The sequence below is a fragment of the Astatotilapia calliptera genome, chromosome 14, assembly GCF_964374335.1.
Source record: "Astatotilapia calliptera chromosome 14, fAstCal68.1, whole genome shotgun sequence".
Taxonomy (NCBI): domain Eukaryota; kingdom Metazoa; phylum Chordata; class Actinopteri; order Cichliformes; family Cichlidae; genus Astatotilapia; species Astatotilapia calliptera.
Genome location: NC_137435.1, coordinates 30,257,789 through 30,279,616, shown reverse-complemented (window position 1 = coordinate 30,279,616; position 21,828 = coordinate 30,257,789). Strand labels below are relative to the sequence as shown.

Sequence of the window (21,828 nt, the reverse complement as noted above, 5' to 3'; positions counted from 1 at the left end):
CATGCAGCGCAGTATCTACATGTTCCAAACAACTCCCGAGCAACTTATTTAACGAGCGAGTCAGGAGCCCTGTCAAAACCTCAAGAGCCAGCAAAGCAAAACTGCTCGTGTCGTAGCGCCCTGAAGGAGAGGATCGCCAGGGTGCCGCGACAAGAGGAAGACATCCACCTTAAATATGTATAAGCCTCGGGTTCACCCACACACTCGAAAGGAAAATCAAGCTAAAAGACGCTCTCATCCCAATGCCTCAACCTGCCACAGTGTGTTACAGACGAAGGCGCCGTACACATAGAGCATGTAAATTAAATTTTGTTCTGCTGTTTAGTCATGAATTACTTTGTGTCTTTTTTTTTCCAGCTTTTTCAAATGATATCACCTCCTCTGCACCTGTAAACCAACAAAAAAAAGCCCCATTGCAAGACTGTAGTGATTCATTTCCATCTTTGAGTCACGAAGCCGACTTGCCTTTTCAAAGACTCATAAACTAACATCAGCTCTCACAATGGCGCGATTGTCGCACTTCATCCACGATTATCTCTTTGCTCAGAGCAACGATCTTGTGGCTGGAGATGAATCTGGCCACTGTTTCAAGTGCTGCAAGGTGTCATAAAGTAAAAGTCAAAAAGCTTTAGTCACACACTTTCTCTGCTTACATATGAACTTAACCTATTATTTTTTCATGTAATAAATCATGTAATAAATGGCAAACACAAATCTAAAGCAAGTTTGACAACGGCACTGACCACAAGCTGAGCTTCTGGTTTATTAAGTGACACGCAATTTCCCCGACACTCCGTTTCGCCATCTAACCCAAATGCAACAAAAAGCCCCACTGATCGCAGTGCTGCATTAAGAGCATCACCCTGCTTTACTACATCCTCGTGATTTCCTCATTTGCCACTGTGATTAGAGGTACAACCAACTCCAAAACCTCAAAGCTCCAAACCCCCAAATCTCTGTGAAGTGACCACATCAGATGTTTGCCCCAGATGCTTGGCCAACTGCCGTGCAAGCAAGAGGCAGCCTGTGGATTCTTTGGGGGCCTAGTTTAATGTGTGCTTAAGAGACCAAGGGACCGGGCAAATGCTGCTCTCTCTCTCCTCCAAATATCTGCCCATCATTTATTCATTCACACTCCCAGGATGGCCGCGGCTGCCATCATCTGAGGACCACGTCGTCTGAAGTTCCCTGCGCCTCTGTCGCTCAAGCGGCCACGTACACGCACGCACATGCACTTTGCGAGCGGTCCCGGAGGTCTTTTAATTTTTTGAGAGGCTATTTTTAGCGGGAAAAATAATCGAGGTGGAAAGTTCCATCTGTCCAACACTCTTGTTCCAGCTGCTCCTTTTTAGCAGCAGGCAGAAGAGGAGAGGGGGTGAAAAAAAATCTCTACTTAACGGCTGAAACTGACACAAACTGCTTTTTTTTTTTTTTAATCTGCATCAGCAGCAAGAGAGGTGTTCTCTAAGTTAGTACCTGACCAACTAAGCGGGAAACTCTCGGCACCCCTACATGTTCTTTACTCTGCTACTGGCATAACATCTCAGGGACTACTTGCCGCTCTCCTCTCTCTCATTGGCTTTAACTAGCAGACAAATAGCCTAACAAAATAAAACGGTGACAATTTGAAGCGGCAAAAAAAGGCATTCTGGTAAATATGCAGTTGTTTCTCACTGGACCTGATGGTCATTGAAATATACTGTAATTACTGATGAAAATAAAAGATGATAATATTGCGACTGAGTCCAAAAGAGGAAAGGATCCAAATATAGCACTGAAGGAACCAGGAAGAACATGCCAAACTTTACTACTGGGCTTTCAGAGCATGGGCATGATGGCAGTCAGCAATGAAAAGACAACACAAGGGTGCAGGCAAACCAAAAACACAAAAATCACTTTTAAGGAACACAACACTCCAATCTGGCGATTTGGGAGAACTACATAGGAGGTTTTTATACTTGGAGGAATAATGAGTGGACCAGAAACAGGTGATACAGAAGACTGGCAGGAAAAAGAACAAGGCCTACAAGATGAGACTGGAAATGACTTGAGCAATAAGTATAACAATAACCCAAAATCAAAAAAGATATCATTGTTTAGCACACTTTTCTTCATCCAGACAGGTTGTTGTCTTATGGTCTGCAGATCTGGTGAGTACTCCTGCTGGAAGTAGATGAAATCTAATTTCTGGGACGGATTGAGTTGGAAAGTGGACTTGCAAACATGACAAAACGCAGCAACCGACACGACAGATAAACCAGACTCACTGTGTAACTTTGATGCCGCCACTTTCAGCAGAGCCTCAAGAGGTTAACAAGCTCACAGAGCGAGCAGGAAGGAGAATTGGTCTAAGTTCTGCTTTGAAGCAGGCACGAACGCCCTGAATGCCAATGAGCTCTGAGAAACAGACCATGTTGTCTCTTTTTAACGCTTATTCTCACTGAACTCTTCGGTCCAAACCTGAAGACAACGGGCTAATCTGAGCGCTTCTGTGTATTCAAACTTGAAGGATTCTATAGGAAGCGTTACGCAGGCGAGTAAACCAAACAAAAGCAATTGAAAAGTTCAGAGCCACCAGCTCCGCTCGAATTCAATTTGCTGAATTGACTGAACCTCGGGATCTGTCCCTGCTACGCCCTTGAGGGCTGTTCTGGGTGTATCTTTAAATCAGGGCACGGTAACAGAGCGGCCCTGTGTTGGTATCACCACGGGTGTTCATTGTGACAACAGCTGAACTAATCTGTTTATCAGCATAGAGTCTCCACTGTTCATTCTTCTAACTTTTAGAAACTTTCTTCAAATGATCCCAGCACTGCAGATCCAGACGAACCCAACTTTTCTTGCGAGGCTGCTGTTGAGATGAATCCATTTCTAACTGAGAAGAGGGGATACAATATTTATGTGTAACTGGGGAGCGCTGATGGCTGAAGAGGACACGACATGTCCTCTAACTAATGCTGAAATACGAAGGGCCCTGCCACGAACTAGGCCATGATTGATGCCTGTCCGAGGAACTCATGAATTTTACTTCCTTCTGTTGCTTTTTCCTGCTTTTTAAAGCTTTTCCATTTTTCATGCTTTTCTGTGGACATCCTAAGGCACTTCTGAACAAAAAGTAGGGTTTTTTTGCCACACGTGTGAAGCAAAACTACAACAAACTAATATATATGTATAAAGTCTCATGTGTAATATCTTCAAAAACAATCTGATGTCTATTAAGACTGATCTCATCATCCTAGAGACTATGTTTGGCATGAAAAAGTTGAGGTCAACAAACACAGAAGCCACCATGAACAATACAGACTTTGCTGCATCAGAATTTATTTATAGCAACACTGGCAGCTCCCCAGCAAGACAGCAAAAGGAGAGAAGAAAGGCTGTCCTGCTTCTCTCTGAGCAAGTTGTCTTGTTACAGAGATGCTGAACTCACATCGGTCTTACTTAACCTAAAGTCAATGCAAAGCTGAGGTCTTTTGAGCCGGACAGACACATGGAGTGACCACAGTCCACGATGTACTATCATGGGCGTGTATGTGTGTAACCCGAGTGAAGCTGACGAGAGGCCACGCATCCACTCACCACAGAGGTACCCACAAGCCAAATAAGCAAGCAGCGGAGTAAAAACACCTGGGGAATTGGGCTAAATTGAATCTTGCACAACTCTTCGGTCCAAATTGACATGTCAGACTGGTGTGTGTGTGTGTGTGTGTTGCAAGGTTCAGTGCAAATGTTGCATGAAGCTCTGAGAGGAATCAGTCAATATTCAAGCATGTCTCTGCTCTGCTCTGATGTGTTTTTCAATAAAGATGTGGACCTCAGGTGAAAGGAAATTTTAATATGAGCACCATATCCATCCTTATTCAGTGGGGAAACATCATATCTGCAGCAATATATTTAGTCTATAAACGGCAGGCTGTTAATATTGTCTTTAATGTTAACTTAATCTTGTTTTTCATGAATTCCTTCGTCTCACCTAAAGCTTGAATAGGACGCACAAGGACTTGTTTTCAAATTTTTAAACTTTGGTTTATTTTATAGCAGCAAGTGTGACAAACTCACTAAACTTGCAGGCACTCTCGGCGAGAACACTGTTAAATTACTGCAGGGATAACAGCACCGCTGCGCTAAGAAGAAAGGGAAGGTAAACAAAAGCGCACACATATACATAACTGCTATTTGTGCACGCACACAATAAAATTCCCATCGGAGGGCTATAGGAACATCCAGTGATTTTCCTTTGGGGCTGCTCGCTCTCCTGTGCAGCCTGATCATCATACTCCTCGTTAATCGGGCGGATTACCAGCGCAACCCTCCACCGTCTGCTCCGTTTCTATTTTAAAACACAGACACTACTGTACCACGCTTTAAAGTGTATCAGTGGTCAAAAGAAGGGGCGGGTGTGGGGGGGGAGAAAAAAATCAGACCTCGGGTTGTGTAAGGTGGCCACAAGGAAAACTAAGCAGTGCGCATATGGATAAGACGTGCACGGTCAAAAGTGCTCGGTGGGGATAGCGACTAGCAAAAGGCGGAAAAGTCTTTTTTTTATTATTTTTTTTATTTTTTTGTAATGCCGGGGATTTGTCAGCGTGATCCAAACACAAAGTATTAAGGAGGGCTGGGATCATATGGCTTTTGGAGAGGCAGAGCCCAAGAGACAATTCAATTCCAGGTTCCAAGGGTTCCAAGTCTGTTTTTATACCAGTTATAGACATATATGGTCATGGTGACTTATCCAAGTTACAAAAGAGCCACATTATTATTAGTAGTATTAGTATTAGTAGTAATAGTAGTAGTGGTATCATTAACCTACCAGGCGCTTTCAGTTTATAGTTGGCGCACAGACTACGTTTCCAAGTGTCATATAACTTACCCTCCATGCAGAAAATGACCATCCAGGCTATCCATAGATCTGAGTTATGGAACTTCACCATGGCTGGTAACTGTTCAGTAGTAACTCACTTTCAATTTAAGACCACTGCCTCCTTTCTTTATGGAGGTCTCCGCTCACAGTTTCCTCAAAGAGAAGTAATTGTTCCTTATAACAACATGTAAGCGATATGGGGGCTTTTACGCAGCGCGCATTCTCCAAACGGTATCCACCAATCCACCTTTCTATCCAGCAGGCACTCTTCTTCACTTCAGAGCTTGTTTTAAAAACTAACTAGCCTCCCTCCCGTTCTTTGGTAGCCGCTGGACACTCCAAGGCTATTTTCTTTCCCCGACCACTCCAATCAGTTTACGCACGCTTGGAGAAAAAAAAGAAAACGAAGAATCACTCTCCACCTGCTGATGTTCCAAAAGTCTGTCCACTCTCGCTGGAAGTAACTTACAAACACGACTGAAACTGACACTTTCCGCGCCCGCTCGGTGATTCTCTCCAACGCGTCTTGTTGCGCTCCATGGTTTTTCGTCTGTTCGGCTGCAGCTGAGCAGACCCGAGCGTAAGTCGGAAAGTGTGGGGGAAATGTCCCACTTCCGGTCGCTGTTTTTCAAAGCAAACGAAAGAAAAAAATCAAATGGGAGGTATTTGATAGAAAAAGATCTGAAAAAATTATAAAGTCAAATCGTTGTTAGATGGGGATAAAGGTCAGATGTGTCAGTACCTTCGATCATCCCTGAATTGCCTCACCGATCATCTTTACAATTCACTGCAGTCATGAGGTCGATACATATGAATACTGGTGGGTTAACATTTCATTTTTACTTTTCTAATTATCTTTCTTGCTTTTTGCTTTGAGGTGCTACTTAAGCATTAAAAATAGCCTCCCAACTTGAAATTTCACATTTTATTCCATTGCCATTTATCCAAACTAGCAAACAGGGACAGCAGAATCCAGCACCGTCAGGCTGGGCGACTACACGCCTAACCTCAGTTGGCTTTTATTTTGTAGGCAACACCCCACTCTGTCCGCGAGGGCCTGGCTGTGTCCGTGCGGCTTGACGGCGCTCAGCGGCGGTCGATTGAGACGAGCTCGAGCCTGGCTGTTGCTGGGAGACCGTTGACGCCAGACGAAAGAGAGACGTTCGCGCCCTCCTGCGGCGCGTCGACAAAAGGCCCAGTAGAATGAAATAGAACAGACCAGAAAGCTTTGCACACTTCTGTGTGAATCATTTTCTCTGCCTGTCACGGTGACAGCATTCATCAGTTTGTTTGATATTGCTGCTATATTTGAGCTCTGTGTTCATTTTCATAATTTGGAATTTAACAAGAGAGCGTTGTCACTGCCACACCAGAGGAGCCTATAATTAGAATCAGTCAGGAGAGTTCTTCTCTGAGAGACAATGGCTGCAGAGCTCTTTACAAGAAAGCAAAGTTACTTCTCTGAAAGTCTCCTAAAGCCGTCTGCATGCATTCAAAAGAAGATAGAAACTTGGACTATTCGTGCATTGGTGGTTCTTGGTGTCCGGGGATGGGCGTCTGGTATGCACCAGCTCACTCCAGTGGCTGCTTGTCGGGGCCTGGAGCCTGGGGCTCACTCGGGCCACTTCGTTGGGTGGGGTGCCCTCGGCATCTCGGCCTGGGGCTCGGTCACTCAGGCACAGCTGGCTGTCGGCGGAGCTCACGGGCGCGTCACTGCAACTCCCCCTGGCTTCTGCTCCGCAGCTGCTGAGTGACCCCTCATCTGGGGCTCTCCTCAGCTCTTTCCGGGAGAGTGGCACGGTTGCCCCTCCGTTGGTCTTCCTTGGTCTCTTGTGTTCTGGGGGCCTCTGGATGATGGGGGCCTGAATCTCCTCCATACCTGCTTCATGCCCTGGACGACGGGGCTGTGGCTCCCCACACCCTCTAGCAGATCATTGCATGAAGGAACCTTTTAAATACAAGCGCGCTCATGCTCACAGGTGTACACACGGGTGCTCACACACACAAACTACACCCTTTTTGGCTCCTACCTCAAAGCACACTGAGCACTGTCGATCCTACGTGCTGCACAATAATATTCAATATTTAGTATTTACTGTTATATTCAAATAGATCATCGCAATGATGTTTTTTATTATATTGATCTGTTTTTTTGCTTGTTTTCTCTTTTTTCTTTCTCAACAGGTGATCCAGGTGATTGATATATGTATTTTTTGTCTGTTTGTTTTGTTGGTTTTTGGGATTTTGCCCTTTATCACCGTTCCTCTTCCCCGCTGTTTTTCTCTCCCTACCTCTCTTTCTTTCTCCCTTTTCTTTCCCCCAGTCATGTCTGTCCCGTGTGTAGCAAGTGAAAATAAAATAAAATAAACATTTGGTTTATTTTAAAAGGAGAAGCAACAAATAGAAACAAAAAAAACTTGGACTAGACTGTGTCTGTGGCAAAGAAGGAAATAAAATAGAAATCTCTTTTTCATTAAAGAGTAGCACGGGGATGAGCATGAACTCACAGGCTAAAGGAACTCATCAGCGATTAAACAAGCTACCAAGGACACTGCATCAAACAACCTACGTACGGCATCTAATTACTGTGATCCACTGATCTCACTTAGCTCATCTCTGCACTAAATGCCTGCTTATATCTTTTCTACTTCACAGGATTCTCAGTCTTGTCAGTCTCAGAGCATCAGAACATCAAAGGAGAAACATTATGAGTGAAGCATTTGTAGATATTCTTCACTAATTAGATTTTTCAGAATTTAAAAAAAGTGCAGCATAAGCCATGATGGGGGGGGGGGGGGGGGGCAGCACCATATACATCACTCCATGCTTTTATTTTTTTTTCCAGCCCTAAAAGCTTCTGGCAGGTATTCACTGTTTGCCACAGCAAGTAAATAAGTTGAACATTGGAGCATCTTAAAAAGGCCCGAGGGCTTCCCCTCGCTCTGTCTCTCTGCTTGAACTTTAAACTTTCCTCTCATCCACTCGCAGCTCCCTTTCTGAAAAGGGCTTGCAACCTTTGTGATATTCATGAAAGATGCTTGAGGGGCAAAGTTACACCCAGTGCAACGGACCAGGGCTTAAAAGTTTGAAGAGACATACGGCGTTTGGCATCATACTTAAAAAAAGAGCTCTCAGTGTCACCCAAAGGCAGAATTAATTAAATGATCTCTTGGAAAGAAAAATTTAAAATTAAAAAGGGAAACTTATTTGACATGAATCATTGCAGGGCTATATGAACGATGCAGATCTAGTTTATGTTGCTATTGTTTCTTATTATACAACACACTGACTTAGTAGCCTGCTGTGTTTTGGTTAGGGTTTTTTTTTTTGTTTTTTGTTTTTTTACATATAATCGAAAGAATCTTCTTCTTTCACTTGCTCCCAGAGGGCGCCATAGTAAATCATCCACCTACTCTTTGCTCATCTTTCACATCAATCCTCCTCATGTCCTCCCTCACTACATCCACAAATCTTCTCTGAGGTCATCCACTTTTTCTCCTTCCTGGTAGCTTCATAGTCACCATCTTTGTACAGTTTATTCATCGATACTCGTCTCCATGCACTCCACCGTGCCTGCGCTCTCTTCTTCACCTTCACTACCTCTGCTATGTGTGTCTTTACTGCTACACCTGCCTCCCTCTTATTCACACACACTTATTCTGTCCATACCTCCACCTGCTCCCTATAAAAGCTATAATCCACGGAGATTCCCGCCTGACCTCATCTGTCATCCTGCTTTCTCTAGATCTAGACAGTGCAACTCCTTCTGACTAGAGATGGGTATCGAAAACCGGTTCTTGTTGAGAACCGGTTCCCACTGTTTCAATTCCTTGGAATTGTTTGCCATTTTTGCAAATGATTCCCTTATCGATTCCAGTCGCCCCGAATGACGTCACCACGTTGCGGAGCGTCATTTACCTGGCAGGAAACACGGCGGCTCAAAAGCTCAAAAGTTTGGTCATACTTTACAAGAACGGATGACAACAGGGCAACTTGCAATACTTGCAAAGTAGATACTTCATTTAAGGGAAAACACGTGATAACCTTAAATGAATGTCGTGTTTTTAATTCCGCTCCAGACTCGTGAATCTCAACCCAGCAGCAGCGGTAACGTTTGCACGTCCTCTCCTGTTAATGTGGCAGGTAAATAATCAACTAACAGTGCATATTATGTTAGCGCGATCTGCCTTATTACAAAACCGGCCATTACTGTGCATTTAGGTGACCATTTAGGTGACCATGATGAGAGAGACAGACAGAGTCTGGCTCAGATGCTGGTAGTTCTCGCTGCAGTCTACCGATAGCATCTCCTTTCAGGCCAGGATAGACGAATGTCACCGAGCAGTGATTAAGTTTGTGGTAAAAGGCTTGCACCTATTTGCCACAGCGGATGCCCCGATTTTCGGTAAGTGAATGTGTTTAATTGTAGGCAGGGACATTACTGGATATTCTTGTGTAATTGCTACTGAATAATTTATGTTATACTTTGTTATTGCTACAGAAGAATATTTATTTTATTATTTTACATTTACAATTTTTTTTCCTGGGGACCCTGTGACACCCCATTGAAGAGCCGTAGGCTGTGGATCTCTTAAGATCTCACTGTTGGGTTTGTAAGGCCATGTTACTCCTAAATTTCTATCTTGTTCAAAGAGAAGATATAAAACAAAGTTCTAAGCTAATCGACCTTAGTGTTCTCCTTTTTTAAAAAGAATCGATAAGAGAATCGATAAAGAATTGAATTTTTAAACAGAATCAAAAATGGAATCGGAATCGTGAAAATCTTATCAATACCCATCCCTACTTCTGACCATCTCCAAACTTCTCCATCAACACTCTAAAAGCAAACATCACACCTGCAGTGCTTTTTCTTGGCATGAAGCTAAGCCTGTCTCCTTAAACTGGCTTCTTTCTCGTTTCTTCATGGTTTGACTCGTCCACTTCATCCCTCCCTCTTTATCCCATAGCTCTCCACATCAGCACACTTCTTGTCCATCCCTCAGGCATGCGCTCACTCACCAAGATTATGATGAACAGTCTGATCAAAAAGCCCAATGCCCTCTGGTCTACACCTCCACAGGTATGTCATCTGGACCTGCTGCCTTTCCACTCTTCATCCTTTTCATAGCTGCCCTCCCTTCCTCTTTACTAATCCTCTGCAGGTCCTGATTCATTTACTGTCGTCCATCCATTCTCCTCTCTTTCTCTTTACCATCATAACTGACAAAGACAAATTTGGAAAGCTAGGATCAGACAATATGCTGCATATTTAAATGGTCTTGTTTTTTCTGTCAATCATTTCTGCTGTAGTTGAGTTTTTCACCTTTTCATACATCCACAATTTATTGGAGAAAGACAGAGGTTCAGCAGTTTTGCCTCTGTAGGCCAGAACATATTATTTTAAGTCAAGGCATATCCTGATTGTTTGACTTTAAATCCGCTGTGGTATGTATAGGAGACAAACTGAGGCAAACTAAAGTTGTGTCTTTGTCTAACAAATTATGGACCTGCTGCATGTTAATGGTTTCTGACCTCTCGTTCTCCTCTGACTTTCAGTTTGCATTTCTATGTCATTTGTCAGAAGCTGAAGAGAAATCCAAATGATGCAAGTGATGCGCTAATTAGGTAAGAGAAGTTCAACAGAAATGAAAAGGGGACAAAAAAAGCAAAACAATGAAATAACATGTTTTTTCTAAAGTGAAAGACATTTTTAGCACAAATGATTCATACATTCTTCTGACCGAAGAAGAAATATTCCTCTAATTCTCCTGATTCTCTTCTTACAGGTTAAAATTAGGTTTAAACATGATGGATGGGTAAAACTGAGTTTCTCCAGCAGCCACAAACAGATGTGTGCTTGATGTATTATTGATTTCCTTCTGAAACCTGCTCCATTTTATTTTTTTTTCTGCACCTCCATGAAAGATTCAAAAGACCTGAAGGAGATCCTCGATGCTAAACGCTGTACTACTCCTCTCTGACAGACCTGGCTGCAGTTCACCATAACTTTAATATTGATGTCAAGTAAACGAGCGATCCTTTGCTTTAGTGCTGCATCATGTCTTCTTTGAGTTGTTTTGCCCTTGTTGGCTGCGAGCGTTCACCTTTTTCTTCCGACCTCTTTATGGCCGAGTAGTTTTGGTTTATGAGCAGCTGAGTATTTCTATCTCCTGTCACTTTTGCTTCTACACAGTTTTCTGAGATTTTTGCCAAACATTATGCTTCTTTTTTTTTAAAGAACAAACTATTCAAACATGGTGCAAAATGAAATCCAACACACAGGAAGAGAGTGGAAAACAGCATGTGTTAAAGTAAAAATAAGACTAATATTACTGAACTACAAACAGTTCGTGATGAAGTCATCATATTGCATACCTTGATGAGGTCAACAGACTTTAAAGTGGCAGTGGCAGACCTTTTAAATGAATTGGTAGGTAAAAACAGTGTTGTTACTGTCGCCTAAGGGTTAGTACCTCTAAAAATCAAAAAGGAGACGTGATCAGAGTTACAAGTCTAACTTCTTATTTATATGTTTAAGGTTTAAGGCCTCAGTTATTAGACAGCACATGATTATATACTACACGAGACACTAATATCAAAATATAGAGCGCTTAATAAATGCAATAGAGTCCCTGTCATAAAGCACACATATTTTAGAAATTTCTAAAAAAATAAATAAGTCAAATAATAAAAGTGCTATGCCATTATTTTTAGACAAATAAAAAACTGAAAACTTTTTGACAGTCTCATTTCTTATTGAATTTCAAATAGTTTCCAGCTGTTTCCAGAGACTTGAATCTTTTCGTTGCATCTTTCGTTGCATCTTTCGTAGCTTTTATTTTGGTATTTCCGTTGATCCGTACAATACATTTGCATATTAGCCTAAACATTTAGGTTTAACATTTAACATTTAGCATTTAGATTTAACATTTAACATTTAGATTTAACATTTAACATTTAGATTTAAATATAATATTTAGATTTAATATTTAACATTTAGATTTAACATTTAACATTTAGATTTAAATATAATATTTAGATTTAACATTTAACATTTAGATTTAACATTTAACATTTAGATTTAACATTTAACATTTAGATTTAAATATAATATTTAGATTTAACATTTAACATTTAGATTTAACATTTAACATTTAGATTTAATATTTAACATTTAGATTTAACATTTAACATTTAGATTTAATATTTAACATTTAGATTTAATATTTAACATTTGATGAAAAATTACAAATATTTTACTAAATGTTGTAAAAATTTACTCGAAAAAATATGTTTTTGTAAGGTTTTGAGCTAAATGTGGAAAAATGTTGCCGTTAATTTCAGCATGTTTCACTTTACAAACGGCGCCCCATATTGTCTTGAAGTGGTCATGTGATTGGCTTGCCACGACTACTTTATTCTTCCTCAGTCAAACAGCAGCACTCGTGCGATTGTTTTGCCCCCTTAGCTCCAGGTGTTGTGCTAGACCAGACCTTCACAAAGTGTGGGGCAGAGCCATTGGGGGGGGGGGGGGGGGGGGGGGCACGGTATGTAAAGGGGGAAAAAACAAAAAAACAGGGCTTGGACACTGCTAGCATAATGGACAGGTTTTTGACGGGGCTCCCACACAAATGCAAAGGAGGAGATGAAGCATCGCTGAATGTTTCTAAACCAACTTCATTCTAAGCCAAAGACTAGAAAATATGGTGAAGCTTATCTTCCCTTTGGCTTCACCTGCACAAGTGCCGAGGTAGGTCTCCCAGGCAGAATTGGTTTTCCCTTCGTCGGGAGCAGCGCTGGGCTCTCCAAATCACGGACAAACAGTATCCCACATTCTTGATTTTTAGTTCACAAACACTTGTTGTAATGACTAACTACTCCTGACATTTTGGAGATGTTAGCTCTTTATACAGTAAAGTTACAGCGGGATACAAATAACATCAGGCTGATCCTGCCACGATTTGTTCCCCCGGTTCAAATCACGGACAAACAGCATCCCACAGTTGTTTATGTTTTTGAACCCATTTTGCAGAGGGATTGAAAAATGTATTGATAGCAATGTTGAATATTATTACACCGGAAAAAAACAATTACACGTAAAATAATCACACCGTGAGGCCTCTGCCTTTGTAAATAAAGGAACAGTAGCTGCATGTGTGTATGTAAGCGTGTAAAACCTGCAGAAAGTCAGATTAACAGTATTTTGTCTCTACCTGCTATTCTGCAATTCATCTCATGTAAACGATAACGTGGCGCACAGCCTGACGTGAAAAAAGGCACATACCTTTGACGTTGCATGATGAATTCTGTATTCCTCGTCCACACCTAAACGCAAAAAAGGAGTTTTAAAAAAATCTCCGTTTTCGGTGATTCGAAACGCCGTTTACATGTGGAAGAAAGGTCCAAACGCATAGAAACAGCTGCGTTTTCAAAAATACCCGTGTAGGTGTGCACGTAGCGTAAAAGAGTTAGTAGTTTATTTTCTTACTAAATGTAATTTATTGCAGATTACTTGTATTTGCTTAATTGTTTAATAAATGTTTGAGGTATGAAATAAACCGCAATGGAGCAAAATATGGGTGTGTTTGGTTAGAGGATGTGTTTGTGCGTGCGTGTGCGCGCGCGCGGGGGGGGGGGGGGCGAACATTTTTCTTGTAAAACAAAGGGGGGCCTAGCAAAAAAAGTTTGGGAACCACTGTGCTAGACAGTGATCGTGATTACCATCAGTGGGAGCGCGCGCAGCTGCTTAAAGTTGTAGCTCCAGATTACTTATGTAGTCAGCTACTTCCGTGCAACTGATAGAAGACGCAGTAAGCTGAACACAGCTTCAACCGTCTGTTTGTTGAAAAATAGTAACAGACCGCATTTTCTTGTTAGTAACTGTAACGGCGTTGTAACGATAGGAATAGTAATTAGTTTATTACTCGTTGCTGAAAAAAGTAACGCCGTTAGTAACGCCGTTACTTGTAACGCCGTTATTCCCATCACTGATAACGACCCTATCTAAATACCAGTAACGATTAACGTGTTCCTGATTCTGGCATAATAACTAGTTACCATGCTCGTTACCACAATAATAACGTAGTTATTATAACGCGTTAGTCCCTACACTGGCGGTATGTGGGCCATGTGTAAGCACATTGTGTGGGCCAGATCTGGCCCATACCAATTTTGCTATGTGGGGATCAGGCTGGTGGTATAATGGTGTGGAGGACCAACTGAGTATTATTTAAATACTAGGGGTGCAACGATACACAAAATTCACGGTTCGGTTCAGTTCGATACTTTGGTGTCACGGTTCAATATTTTTTCAATACAAAAAAAATGTTCATGCCTTTTTAATTTGTCATTTATTAAAATTATAAATATATATTTTAACTCAAAAGTACAGTTTTTAAATTGAATGCTGCTGAAACAAAAGTAATTAAAAAAATAAATATATCTCAGGGCTCTCAAAATTTCAAAATCCCTGGTAGCCCTTCGGGCAGGGACTCTTCAGTTTTTGGTAGCCCAAAATAAATGTAAGTAGCCCGAATAAAAAAGAGAGCAATTTTTTGATTGATGTTTTGTTTCCTTTACAATATTATACATTAAAGTATAATATTGTAAAGGAAACAAAACATTAATCAAAAAATTGTTGAAAAACAAATTACAACATTGTATTACAATCATCAACTCAAATACTTGGTTCTAATTGAACAGAAATTTCTATGAACTTGTAAGAACTGTGTAGAACATGAATCAGTCTGTGTCATATCCTGAATTTGAAATTTCCACTGAAGTCACGGGTAAGAGACAAGTGGAACCAAGATCTAGGCCATTTGCTTTTTGAAGTTTGCAAAGACTGCTAAATTTTGCCAGTGGTAGTTCACTCTTTGCAACATAGTATGCTGTTCTAAACAGATTTTTCAGGTTTATTTTTAGTATGTTATTTGCAATTGGTGTTTGTTCTGGGAAAGATATTGCAGACTGAGCAATAATGCATTTCTTGCATTGCTCATGGGTTCTACTGGGGGCCTTTCTTAAAATGACTGGTCCCAGTAACAAAGGCGCTTGTCGACTCAGGAATCGAGAGAAAACCAACAACACACCCGGAGGAACATTATGTTATTTACACGGGTGCACATAAGTGGTCTGCATGTGCGCATTCGCTGTCAAAATAAAAGACGCGCACCAGATAAGAAGTTGCAACGCGCGTTTGCGTCCATATAAAAAGCACTGTTTTTGTCCGCTAGAGTGGGATTTTCACGGCACATTCCGCACCACATCTCTGTGCGTTCATCATTTGTTTGAAGCCAGCTCACCTCCTGCAACCACTTTTCCGAGAATACGTGCTTCTTTTGTGGTTCGGACTCCTTCTGACATTTCTTTGGAGGTGGAGGAACACCAAAGTAATTGCTTAAAGGAGCTTCTTCGACATCTTTAAGAGTTCTAAACAAATGTCTGTCCTCCTCCAGAAAATCTTATATATGCAAACACGCGTTGCAACTTCATATCTTGTGCGCGTTTTTTTTATTTTATTTTGACAGCGAATGCGCACCTGCGGACCATTTATGTGCAGCCCCGGTTATATAGCTCGTCATATTGCAGCCACAGAAATTCTTTTGTCCATGAAACCATAAAGCTGCACTTTCTTTTCGCCTTATAGTCTGATTTGTCATAACTTTTCCGTTTTGTGGTAAGCTTTTCTTTGGCTGTCACTTCTTCACCCTGACCTGTCTTATTTGGCTCAGCAGAACTAAAATATATATCCTGCTGCTTTTACACACACACACATAACGGTCAGCGATTCTCTGCGCGATCAACCTCTCACATGTTTAAGCTTGCTGCGGGAGATTTCACTTGTCATGTTTGCATAGTAAGCTAATGATTGATAAGACGATATCAGAGGAATTGGTGCGCAAATTATCATCACTCACCAATCAGTACTGTCGCTCTCTATACACAGTTCACCCGATTGCAAAGTGAAAGCAAAAAACAAGCGCAAATTCAAACGCGATTTCAATATGTCACATATTGACAGTGGCTCACCGATGCCAATGACATAATTACCCAGCTACATTTCCGAAAGAATGCAAAAACATTGACATATATTTTTCCTTCCTACCATAGCCCTACGGGCAGGGCAGAGATAGATTTTGGTAGCCCGACTGGAAAAATCGCTAGCCCCGGGACGTCGGGTTAGCGATTTTGCGAGCCCTGTATCTGATTGAGGAATCACTCATCTTTGGAAAAGAGAGTTTATTACAGAGAAATGGCTCTTTCCAAAATAAAAGCAATACTATACACTTCTTCTGGGCTATATTCTCAGCAGCATATTGTAGCGGGTCAGGGCTGTTCGGGGTTCTGTTTGTACAGTTATGTTTTGTTTATGTTGCCATAGTGACGGGTGACGCCCTCTCGATGCGATGGTGTGTTCTTCCGGGGTCAGAGGGCGCCCTGTGTGTTGCTGTTGTTGTTGCTGTGCGGTTGCCGCGCTGAGCAGTTAGCTAGCGGCAGTGTTCTTCTGCAGATGTCAATAAACGGCTGTGCTCCCTGGCTAGCTCACGGAAGCAAGACCAAACGACACCTCCGTCTCCTCCTTGTCTGAGCTCGCCACATTGGTGTCAGAAGTGGGACGATGGTGGCACCCCATGTTCTGACCCAAGTGACTTCAAAAGAAGGCACCTGGACATTTGCAGGACTTTGTGTGGGGTAATGGGGTCGTCGGGGACAACTGACTCCTTAGATGGGGGCTATGTAGCGGGTCAGGACTGTTCGGGGTTCTGTTTGTACAGTTATGTTTTGTTTATGTTGCCATAGTGAAGGGTGACGCCCTCTCACTGCGACGGTGTGTCCTTCCGGGGGCAGAGGGCGCCCTGTGTGTTGTTGTTGTTGTGCGGTTGCCGCGCTGAGCAGTTAGCTAGCGGCAGTGTTCTTCTGCAGATGTCAATAAACGGCTGTGCTCCCTGGCTAGCTCACGGGAAGCAAGACCAAACGACACCTCCGTCTCCACCTTGTCTGAGCTCGCCACAATATTAAACATATCAGGTCCCCATAAGGAGAATCATGTGCTAACGGCTGTCTAAATGACTCGGGTAAAGTTTGAAGCATGCATGCTTGTTGTTTTTGTCTGCTTCCACTTGTCTTTGCACTAGGATGATGTCGGTGTAAATGTGCAGTCATATTCGTTGTGTTCCCACTAGTGCTGTCAGCGTTAATCTCGTTGAAATGACGTTAACGCCACAACACGGCAAATCTCCGTTTACGAGCTACCGCGGATCGCCCCGTGCGTGGGGCTAGATGGCCAACACGTTAACGAGCTAACTGCGCTAACACACTAGTTCCCATCCATGTAATTGAGCATTGCCTGGCACATCCAACATACTGTTTTACTTTAGTCCATGATGCGCTTACCTTCAGGGTCATGAGGGTGGGGGAGGTTCAATTTGCCATGTACATATGCGTACCGAACCGAAAGCACTGTATTGACCGGTTCAATATCGATACGAGTATCGTTGCACCCCTATTAAATACCACAGTCAACCTGAATGTTGTTGCTGATCATGTCCATATTTTGATGGCTGGTTCCAGGAGGGTAGCACACCTGCTCACAAAACTCAGATCATCTCAGTTTTTTGTTTAACATGACAGTGAGTTCACTGTACAGGGTGGGCCATTTATATGGATACACTGTAATAAAATGGGAATGGCCTATTGTGTTGCATTGACAATCCAACACAATGGGCAACACATTGAACACATTTTAAGTGGGCAGAAACTTGTAAATAACTCATGAAAGAATAAAGTTATGTTGAAACCAAGCACAACATTGTTTTTCTTGTGACATTACCAATAAGTTTGAGGTGTCACATGGCCCTCTTCCTATTGAAAAAACAAAAGTTGTATCCAAGATGGCCGACTTCTAAATGGCCACCATGGTCACCACCCATCTTGAGGAGTTTGCCCCCTCACATATACTAATGTGCCACAAACAGGACTTTAATATCACCAACCATTCCCATTTTATTACGGTGTATCCATATAAATGGCCCACCCTGTACTTAAATGGCCTCCACAGTCACCAGATCTTACTCTAATAGAGCTGCTTTGGGATGTGGTGGAACTGGAAATTCACATTATTGATGTGCAGATGACAAATTGTGTTATGCTGACATGGACCAAAAACCCTTGCCAAACGTTTCCAGCAACTTGTTGAATCTGTGAAACAAATAATTTAGGCAATTCTGAAGGAAAAGGGGGTTCAGTCCAATCCCGGCCTAAAATAAGTAATCTGTGTGTGACTTCCTGTGAAAATTTCTCATTTTTCAACAGTGACTATTCTTCTACTCCTGCTGCTTTCTCCATTGTAAATCTGAATCCACAGCCGTGAGTGATTACAAAATCGTGCTGAAAAAGGACTCCTTCTTTTATAATTAGAAGCTCTAATCAGCCACTGGCTCCATCAATCACTGAATCCCAGAGTCCTTTTGCAAGCTGAATGGAGGAGTATTTTTTTAACTTTTAAAAAACATTCACTTCTACCTCTGATCTTTTTGTCTCTGGTAAATTATAAAAAGTGAAAGTGTTAGTGCAGTTTTGGAAAATTTTGAAAAGTCACCGGACAAGACGTTTAAATGTAAACTTGGTCAAGTCTTCAGATGCATGTCGACAAGTAGTCATAATGATAAAACATAAGGTGAAGGGAAAGAAAATTAAATGAGCAGTGGGGCACAGTTTAAAAATGAACCTGTCTGGTTCCGATCGTTTGTCAACGTGAAGTGTGCTTCACAGCTTGTCCGCATCTTCCAACCACAAAAAAGGGACACAGCCTACTTTTACTGGCTGCTTAAACTTCATGAGTTAAGTCACAAAAGTAGATTTTTTTCTTTGTTAATGGGTTTCTTGTATGACCAGATTATCATAGGGTTTTTACCTTACTATATAAAGTGCCTTGAGGTGACTGTTATTGTGATTTGATGCTACATAAATAGCACTGAACAGAATGTTGTAATTGCTGTATTTGATGACCTGTAATTGGTTTGTCAATGACATCAATGTGTTAAACTGGAAGTTTCTTACATATCTGATCAGTGTCAGGCCAGGCAGAATTTAGGCTGGTGGTCCAATGTCATACCTGCTGAGTATGACTCTTTCTTTCCCACGTCAGTAGTTCTATCAATAATTTAGAGCAGGGATGTGAAACTCATTCTACATCATGGGTCACACACAGCTCACTTTGATGTTAAGTGTCTTTCCATATTTTTTAGGTTTTTGAAGTGTGATCAATTTATTTCTGGGATTTTTTTTTTTTCTAAGATGGCAAATATTTGTTCTTGCTTGTGCACGACTACTCTGCCCTCAACTGATCCATCCATCAACATAGAGGCCAGTTTCCAGGAGGAAAGAAAACACTTAACATTTTACATCAAATGATCTTTAATTCACAGTTTCACAGGAAAACTGCTTCTTTTAGTATACGTACACGCATCTAAATAAAAAAAAACCCATTTACTTAAAAAACAAATTTAAAAATAAAAACCCAACTATTATTCATAAAAGTCACCGGTTTAAGAAGAAATATTCGAGTGGTTTATTTACTTTAGTCCAACTCTTTTTTATTTTACCAAAACAAAAATAAATGACAGTGACAGACAACAACGATCTGTGTATTTTTATTCGTTCTCATAACAGAAAGTATCTTCACATTTTTTTGCTTTATGTGGACATTACTGCCATCTTGTGGTGAAAAACCATACAGGCCAGGAGTGGAAAAAAATGGGGGTAAATCCTGCAGACCTACTGTTTGTTGTCAGAACATTAATTTCCAGGAATCATCGGTTTTGTGTACTTGAGACATCAACAGAAGGACAAAAAGAAAAACTGGCACACTCACTTAGTCGACAGATGATATTATAAAAAGACTAACATAGCAGTTTGGTCCCCGAAGAAGCATCAGTCCTGAAATGACAAAGGGAATAATCCCGTTACTGCTGAAAGGAAACAATGATTTATAAAGGAACACTTTAAAAGCCGGGGGGAGGGCAGGAATATTGGGAAATGTAATCAGGTCACGACTGATCCAAGTGTGGCACAGCTCTCATATCATCTGACCAGTTTCCTCTTCTGTAACACACTGGCTCATATGCGTGTAAGTCTTTTCATACAAATGTGAGCAACATGATTCTTAAAATAAAAGTGCAAGTCAGAGAAAAGGAATTCCTCTGAAAGACGAAAGAGTAGGTGTTCCCCTGCTGCGGGTTAGTCAGTCAGATCTGATCACAGTCTGAGCTCTTTAGCACACAAAGAGAGCTGGGTGTGTCTCATCTTGTTAAACTGCAAGTACTGGTAAGGCTGGTTATGGCTGTTCCATAGGAACCAAAGATTCGGCGGATAAGGGTTAGGGTTAGGGTTAGAGCAGAGGTGTGACAGGTTTGTTACAAGTTTAGCTGCAGGTTTATAACTACAGAGACACGTTCACACACTGAGCACTGACAGCTATGTGGAGGTGGCCTGTGTGTGTTCACTGTGCCAGCCCCGGTCATTTTAGTTACCTAAAACTAAAAACAAAAACTAGATGGGGAGAAAAGACTTTAATGAACTAAAATAAAAATTAAAAATAAACCTTTGAAAAAAATATTTTGTGAGCTTGGAAAAGGTGAATCACAAAAAAGAAATTACCTACTGTCCTAAATACATTCCTTCCAATAAAATAATAATAATAATAATAATAATAATAATACAAACTACACTAAAACAAGAGAATCCACCCTGGAAAATAACTTCAACTAAACCGAATTAAATACAAAAAGAAATCAAAATAAAAACCAATTAGAAAAATACGAAAACTATAACGACTTTGGCTACAAAATACTAATAATAAATACAAATAATAATAATAATAACAACAACAACAATAATAATAAAAATCAACTAAAACCACTTTGCCTGATCAGGAGATGAGGAAGTGATCCCTGAAACTAAACCGTACAGGTACACCTACCTCATCACTGCTGGAAGATTTGCCTCCATGCTTCTTCTCCTTTTTCTTTTTCTCCTTCTTCTTCTCACCATGTTCCTTGCTGTGAGACTTGTCCTTATCCTTGTCCTTATGCTTGTCCTTGTCCTTATGCTTGTCCTTGTCCTTACTTCCAGACTTGTCCTTGTCCTTACTTCCAGACTTGTCTTTGCTGCCTTCCTAAAAATATACAAAGTTTACAATTAATAAATAGTTTTTTTTTATGTCGTGATTATTGTAGTTAATCAAAAGTAAGGAAATACGAGAAAAACCGGTTTACAAGAGGAGATGTCAATTCTCGTCACCGTGTTTATGCAACTCCCATCCGTAGCGCACATTTTGTTCTGGAAAGCGAATTAAAAGTCTTACCTTGTCCTTATCTTTGTTCTTGCCCCAGGGCAAATTGAGTTCATCTTTCTGTGCTTCCTCCTTCTTTATCTCCTCGTCCTTACCCGCAGCTGCCAAAGACAAAGATGGGACAGGGTTTTAAGGACCATGTGTCCACATATCGCAATATGGAGCGCAAAACCTGTTCGCAGGTTTTGCGCGAACAAAAGCGCAAAATCTTCGAACAACAGAAGAGTGCAGCTAAAGAAAAAAAAACACGTAAAGCTGCAATATATTTTTACCTTCTGACAGATCGAAACTCATTGTGACTATTACTTATGCGCCTCTTCTCTCCGATTCCGAAACAGACTCTGTCAGCGAGCTCTCGCTGCTACTACTTTTCAGGAAATCTGGAGTGACCGACCGCACCTAAGTCACGTGTTCAACACCGCACCACGCCCCGCAAACGCAGTTCGTTCTTGCGGTGAGGTGAGAGGGAGACGTTGTGAGGTAGTGTTATATTTCTTATTTGTGCGTATTTGATACATAACCTTGCTCGCTGGCCTGTCCACCGTCCACCTGCTTCCCCCACATCAGCTGCGATAAGCTCCATCCCTCCTACCATCCTCTCGGATAGTCCCTC

The 21,828-nt window shown here is 41.5% G+C and overlaps 2 protein-coding genes across 3 annotated transcripts in view; both read right to left on the bottom strand.

The window, feature by feature from the left end:
• The window catches only part of igsf11 (immunoglobulin superfamily member 11), a 121,038-nt gene extending 115,609 nt beyond the window's left edge, over nucleotides 1-5,429 (bottom strand). For both annotated transcript variants that reach the window (XM_080288477.1, XM_026191304.2), the window contains exon 1: nucleotides 4,871-5,429. In XM_080288477.1, coding sequence (XP_080144603.1) covers nucleotides 4,871-4,931 — 61 coding nt within the window. In that variant the 5' untranslated portion in view covers nucleotides 4,932-5,429. The remainder of the gene's footprint in view (nucleotides 1-4,870) is intronic.
• Nucleotides 5,430-19,432: 14,003 nt separating this feature from the next.
• Nucleotides 19,433-21,642, bottom strand: LOC113036361 (uncharacterized). Its single transcript, XM_026192678.2, has 4 exons — nucleotides 21,488-21,642; nucleotides 21,228-21,316; nucleotides 20,844-21,038; nucleotides 19,433-19,801 (listed from the first exon to the last, which is right to left on the bottom strand). Exons 1-4 carry the CDS (start codon nucleotides 21,507-21,509, stop codon nucleotides 19,796-19,798), a joined length of 312 nt encoding a protein of 103 aa, XP_026048463.1. The 5' UTR covers nucleotides 21,510-21,642; the 3' UTR covers nucleotides 19,433-19,795.
• Between the last annotated feature and the right edge of the window lie 186 nt (nucleotides 21,643-21,828).

What these genes read in the sequence shown, in the direction of transcription:
- LOC113036361 (XM_026192678.2), bottom strand. Translation starts at nt 21,509, where the DNA reads ATGAGTTTCGATCTGTCAGAAG. An exon ending in GAGTTTCGATCTGTCAGAAG is followed by an intron (nt 21,317 to 21,487) that starts GTAAAAATATAT and finishes TGTCTTTGGCAG; the next exon opens with CTGCGGGTAAGGACGAGGAG. An exon ending in AGAACAAAGATAAGGACAAG is followed by an intron (nt 21,039 to 21,227) that starts GTAAGACTTTTA and finishes GTATATTTTTAG; the next exon opens with GAAGGCAGCAAAGACAAGTC.